Genomic DNA, 6,569 nt, shown 5'->3' on the forward strand with positions numbered 1-6,569 from the left:
AGGATGAGAAGTTCACCTTCTACTTTTGCTATCTAGAATTAAATCCAGCCCAGGATACCCAGGTTTCAAAATAAACAAAAAACTAGGACAGAACCTAAAAGGACTGAGTGCCTGAGAGGTCTGGCGTGCCCAGTTATTTATTTACTTATTGAGACAAGGTCTTTATATATAGCCCGGGATATCCTAAAACTCACTATGTACACCAGGCTGGCCTTGAACTCAGAGATCTTTCTATCTCTTCACAGTACCGAGCCACCATATCCAGTTGGTGTGTTCAATTCAAATGAGTCCCAGCTCCAGCCTCTCTCTTCCACTCTGGTATGGCGTTGAAGCCTGCTTGGGGTTGGAATTTTCTCAGAATTCAGCTTTCAAAGAGGTTAAGGGTCTTGGGGAAGTTGATGCAAGGAGCTTGCCAAGAGCGGAGGCCTGGGCAGTTGGCCCTTGACTGACCCTTGTGACTAGAGAATCAGCATTACAGGACCGGGTCCCAGCCTCCTAGTTCTCCATGACGACTTGCAAATACTAGACACTCATTCCTCCCCTGGTCTCTGGCGCCTCCTTGTGGCTTCTGTGGGCCTCAGCCCTGCCCTGTGCTGAGGAGGTTCAGATCCCTCAGAGAGCCAGTGGGCTCCATCAATTCACCCTGAAACCTAAAGACTAGGAAGCTGAAGCAGTACACCTGGGAATTCTGGGTCATTCTTGACTACATAGTGTGTTCCAGATCAGCCTAGTTTATATGAGAGGATAAAAACACCACCACCAACAAAAACCGTAAATACAAACTCCAGTCTGCCTTCCCCGACCCTCCCTTGGCAGTGCCATGACATTGAATTTGAATCCTGAGTCTCTTTCCCAGCCTGATAGATCTGGAAAGAAATATATGCTTGTGTTTTCCCCATTTCAAATTGTGGACCTCATGGAGAAGGGGCTTCTGTAAAGATCAAATGAGAGACCTACAGTGGTTGGTTGGTTGGTTGGTTGGTTTGGTTTTTTGTTTGTTTGTTTGTTTGTTTTAACAGGGTTTCTCTGTAACAGCCCTGGCTGTCCTGGAACTCACTCTGTAGACCAGGCTGGCCTGGATCCCAGAGATCTACCTGTTTTTGCTTCCCAAGTGCTGGGATTAAAGGCATGCACTCCCACACCACCACCCCAACATACCCCCGCAATGTTTCTAAACCCCGTTAGATGGGATTTGAGTGTGCCACTCACTTTGCCCCTGCAAACATGCAGAATGCTTCCTCCCTCAACGCTGATGACTTGATCCTGTCAGGTCTCCAGCTTGCAGTCTGGAAGGAGAGGCAAGCCCTCTAAGTAGGCCTGTAAACGAGTTGTTCAAAAGACACCAGAGCACTCTTCTCTTTGGTATCTGGCCTGTCACCATCAAGACCAGCACAGATGGCCAGAAATAAAAAACCTCCCTGGACACAGCCAGCACCTCCTCCTCCTTTGCCTCCATCAGCACATCTCAAACTTCTTGTGCCCTCCACGTTCCAGTTCAGGGCCTTGTTCCCGCCAAAGCCTTAAAAATCGGTCCCATCTAGGTCCACACGAGAATCTAGTTTCAGAGACCCCCTACCCTCAGCCTTCCAAAGCCGCAGTGTAGATATGCTAAATGAGTGTACTCATCCTACCTCAACTACATGTCTCTGGGTTAGTTTTAAGGATTTAAAGGAGATCAGAAACTTTTGGGGGTAGATGGGTGTGTTGCCTTAGCGCCGCTTGCAAACCGAGGCGAGAGCGGACTACAACTCCCATCCGGCTTCAGGGCCGCAACCGTCCCTAGCCCCTCTGGCCTGGCTAAGGGACAGGCCGCTGGCCGGGTCCCGCGGGAAGTTGCGCTAGGCTCCATCTAGGTTAGTGTCTCAAGAGGGTCTAGGTGGCGCTGGGACTGGGGTGGCACTGTGATCAGAGGGGCCTTTTGCGACCCCAACGGACCCCCTCCAACCCCGCCCAGGAGTTACTTTTCGTGGCCCGCCCCCCCACTTCCTGGACGAGGGTCGGCCCCGCCCCCGCGCGCCTCCGCCTTCCCACCTTCACCTTTAGCCGCGGCTCCCATTGGCCGGCGCGCACCTGCCCGTCCGTCGGGGGCGGGCTTGGAGGGCGGGGCGGGCGGCCAGGTGAAGGAGCGCGGGTGGCGACCGAGGAAGGTGACAGCGGGGAGGGCGGGAGGGAGGGGGGAAGCCGCCCAGAACGAGCCACGGAACCACAGACGGACCGCCGGACGGACGGACGGACGGGGCATGCGGGCGGCCTGGCTCTAGCCCGGGTTTCGGGGCTCCAGCGGCAGCCATGGAGCAGCGGCTGCGTGCGCTGGAGCAGCTGGTACGGGGCGAGGCTGGTGGCAGCCCAGGGCTCGACGGCCTCCTGGATCTGCTGCTGGGGGTGCACCACGAGCTCAGCAGCGCCCCCCTGCGCCGGGAGCGTAACGTGGCGCAGTTTCTGAGCTGGGGTGAGTGGTCCGGGCAACACCCGGGAAGGGAGGCTGGAGGGACGACAACACCTGGAGCTTTGTGCCCCCAGACCTTTTCCCGGGGATGGCATATTCCAGAAACTTCCCCATTGTGCTGTATCTAACGCTTGCCATTGGTCTCCACAGCCCGCTCGCTCACCTGCACCTTCCTTCAAACTCCCAGAGACAGGTACATAAGGTACACTTCCCACACACCCTGCTACAGACCCCAGACGTGTTGCCAATACACATCTCTCACAACGGTCACCTCATGCTCTACCTAGAACATACATTCAGGCGGACACCGTTTTGTGTGACATAAACATACAGACGTTCTCTATTTCCTCCGTTCTTCAAGAGGACAGGCACTTTGTTCTAGAACCCCTCTCACCTGTCACACACGCAAAAGTCCTCGTCCTTCACCTTGCAGACAAGTTCTCCTTACTTCAGTCCCTAGCTGGGACCAAGAACCAACCTCAACCCCTTTGGAGGATTTGGGGTCTTATTAGAAGTGGTTTTATTTGATTCGTCTGAACCCTTGGGAATGGCTGATCTAGGGTGATCCTAAACCTAATGTGGGCACTGGACACACCTGGCCAAGCTTTGGTGGGGAGGGCATGGGAATTGGGCCTGAAACATGGGGTGTTTACCCAGTAGGCGATCAGAGTTCCTGGTGCTCCTGAGCTATGGTCAGACACAAGGCTAGGCCAAATATGGATGGGGGTCTACCAGCCAGTCCTGCCATTTCTTTCTGGGGTGAGAGCAGTTAGACGGCCCTGCCCCCGTTGCCTGCCTGTTTCTCTGTGACTCTTCTGTGTTATACAAGTGTCTGATTTGTCATCACTCCCACATGACACCTGTACCTGGGTGTGTGCATGCGGCACATGTGTGTGTGTGTTTACACATATGTGTGTTTTTCCCTGCCTGCCTCTGGCACCTCTGCTTGGGACCCCAACACAGGGGATGTCTGTTGACATCTCCCGAGGTAACTCCAAGGCTGGGCGTGACTCACACCTCTCTTGCCCCAACTTGTCCCTGCTCCTGCCCAGAGCCCCCACCCCTTCTGGCAAGACAAAGGTATTAGGCATCCTGTCCAGGAGGTTGGATCTGGGCACCAAGTTTGGCCAATGTGGCTGGTGGTCACCCTCTGACAGCTCTGCAGGCTGGCAGCTGCTCCTCCCTGGCTCCATGCATAAACCTGGGAAGAGACAATTAATTTCTGTAGTGAGGTTTGCACACCTCCCCCGCTGTGGGGGTTCTGCCTGATAAACCTGTGGAACAGCTCTCTGTCCCACCCACAGGCCCGCCCAGCTGGCAGGGAGTTTACCTTCTGGCAGGGGGAAACTGAGGCAAGGTGCCAGATTGTAGATGTCCCCCAGTCCTCACTGGTCACTCCTGTCTTCATCATTTCCCAAGACTCGGTGCCCTTCCCCCTGGCCTACAGCCACTTCAGTTATGGGGAGAGCCTGGGAGTGGCTGGACCTAGCCCTTGCGGAGGTGGTGGTGGGGCAAACAGACTGTGATGCAGGAGGAGGTTCCTGCCTGTATAAGCCCCATCCAGAGAGGGAGGCAGGGCTCTAAGTGGCAGGGCTCTCGAGCCTGGAAGGAATCCTGCGTGCTCACACCCTCAGGTGCTGGCATTGGGCACCAGGTGAAGTTTTTGGCCCTGTTTGTGTGTCTTGTGAGTACCTGAGCAGGCTGGTATCTGTTCCTGACCCAGAGGCCCCACTTGGGGAAAACAGAGCCTGTCTTTCTGGAGCACTGTAGAAAGTGTCCTCCCTGCCCTCAGGGGATACCCCAGGCCTCACCTCCAGCCAGATTGCTCTGTGCTACAGGGTCCCCAGACCCAGGCCCACAGTTCCTGAATGACAGAGAAACTTTCTGGGGACAAAGAATGTCACCTATCCAGTTTCCCAGATAGGCCCCTGGGCTGGCCTTGAGGGGTCAAAGGCTGCGAGGGAACTAGAGGTGAGAGTGCTGTCTTTATTGTCTCTAGGGTGTTAGGCCCCTGGCTAAAGAAGACCACAAGGTCCCTCTGGGCCTCAGAGAGACTACCTGGAGTCTAGAGCCCAGGAAGGTTCTGAAGCTAGGTGGTCCACTGAGTCAGGACCCTCACCATGCTTGTATCATGACTAAATAGTCCCTGCTTCTCATCTGTCCCTCGGCTGGGTTGTCTCTGGGAGAGTCATCCCTGTCCTAATCTCATGGGAGATTGTAAGGAACCCCACCCCCCTCTGTCCGCTCTGTCCCCTCAGCCAGCCCCTTTGTAACAAAAGTGAAAGAGCTGCGTCTACAGAGAGATGACTTTGAGATCTTGAAGGTGATTGGCAGAGGGGCCTTTGGGGAGGTAAGTAAGCCTTGGGGTGGGTGAGGAGGAGGGGCCTTGCACTTGGTGTGGTCTAGACCAGACCTTGCTTCATCCCCTCAGGTTGCCGTGGTGAGGCAGAGGGGCAGTGGCCGGATCTTTGCCATGAAGATGCTGCATAAGTGGGAGATGCTGAAGAGGGCTGAGGTCAGTTTGGGGTCAAGTGTACACTACAAACGGGTAGGTGAAGGTATGCTTGCTGCCAGGAGAAGGGGCGGGGCCACTCCCAAGAGTCACCTGTCTCTCACCCCTCACAGTAAACTTTACTTAAGATGAAGGGATTGCCCTATTCTTTTTATGGGAATAATGAGGCCCAACACCAGAAAGCCTGGGCGCAGGTTCGTCCAAGGCTAGCCCAGCCTGTGGTTGAGCAGAGCTGTTCCTTTGATCAGAGTCTCTAGGCTTTTGTGTTCTCCATTCCCTGAGCTGGTAAAGGGGGAGTTCCTGGGAGCTGATCCCATTGTCCCCCCCTGCTCTGCTCTTCAAACCTGCTTCAGACGGCCTGTTTCCGGGAGGAGCGAGATGTTCTAGTGAAGGGAGACAGCCGCTGGGTGACTGCTCTGCACTACGCCTTCCAGGATGAGGAGTACCTGGTGAGGATCTTTGGGTAGTGGAGGAGCCTTGCCAGGGATAAAAGAAAAGGCCGCTCTTTCACCATCTCCTGGCCTACACCCTCCTTCCTTAGCTCTGCTTAAGAGCTGGCCACTTCCTGGGCATGGTGGGACACACCTTTTAATCCTAGCACTTGGGAGGAAGAGACAGTCAGATCTCTCTGTGAGTTCAAGGATAGTTTGTTCTACATAGTGAGTTCCAGGACAGCCAGAACTACATTGTAAGACCCTCTCAAAAGAAAAGAGAAGAAAAAGGAGCTAGCCTCAGGGATGCTGCTTAGCCCTGGCTTCTCAGAGCCCCCCAAGAGCCAATGTGAGGTCGACAGGTGTCCTCATTCTGAGTCTGACTCTTGGCTCTACACACTGCCCTCCAGTACCTGGTGATGGACTACTACGCCGGCGGGGACCTTCTCACGCTGCTGAGCCGCTTTGAGGACCGCCTCCCACCTGAGCTGGCCCAGTTCTATCTGGCTGAGATGGTTCTGGCCATCCACTCACTGCACCAGCTGGGCTATGTCCACAGGTGGGGCCCCAAGCTGTGTCATTTCCCAGTCTTCCTCCCTAAAGCCCTGTGGGAGGGCTTGCCAGTGTGCCTATCTTACAGTTGAGGAAGTCAGAGCTCAGAGCAGGTAAGCCCCTGGCTCAAACCCACCCAACTCATGGTGGCAGAATGTGTTACCATTCAGGACATCTGACTCCTGCATCCCCCACGTGTACACACACAGGAATATGAATGAGCATGTATGCACAGGAACATGTGTGAGCATTACACACACAGGAGCATGTGTGAGCGTGTACACACACAGGTGCATGTGTGAGCATTACACACACAGGTGCATGTGTGAGCATTACACACACAGGTGCATGTGTGAGCATTACACACACAGGTGCATGTGTGAGCGTGTACACACAGGTGCATGTGAGTGTGTACACACACAGGAGCATGTGTGAGCGTATACACACAGGAGCATGTGTGAGCATTACATACACAGGAGCATGTGTGAGCATTACATACACAGGAGCATGTGTGAGCATTACATACACAGGAGCATGTGTGAGCATTACACACACAGGAGCATGTGTGAGCGTATACACACAGGTGCATGTGTGAGCATTACACACACAGGAGCATGTGTGAGCATTA

At 54.5% G+C, this 6,569-nt stretch overlaps 1 protein-coding gene across 2 annotated transcripts in view; it reads left to right on the top strand.

The window, feature by feature from the left end:
- The first annotated feature begins 2,194 nt into the window (after positions 1-2,194).
- Positions 2,195-6,569, top strand: part of Cdc42bpg (CDC42 binding protein kinase gamma) — a 20,638-nt gene continuing 16,263 nt past the window's right edge. For both annotated transcript variants that reach the window (XM_021152062.2, XM_021152063.2), the window contains exons 1-5: positions 2,195-2,449; positions 4,705-4,796; positions 4,878-4,961; positions 5,312-5,407; positions 5,800-5,948. In XM_021152062.2, coding sequence (XP_021007721.1) covers positions 2,290-2,449; positions 4,705-4,796; positions 4,878-4,961; positions 5,312-5,407; positions 5,800-5,948 — 581 coding nt within the window. In that variant the 5' untranslated portion in view covers positions 2,195-2,289. The remainder of the gene's footprint in view (positions 2,450-4,704; positions 4,797-4,877; positions 4,962-5,311; positions 5,408-5,799; positions 5,949-6,569) is intronic.

This window comes from Mus caroli, chromosome 19 (assembly GCF_900094665.2).
Source record: "Mus caroli chromosome 19, CAROLI_EIJ_v1.1, whole genome shotgun sequence".
In the NCBI taxonomy this organism is placed as follows: domain Eukaryota; kingdom Metazoa; phylum Chordata; class Mammalia; order Rodentia; family Muridae; genus Mus; species Mus caroli.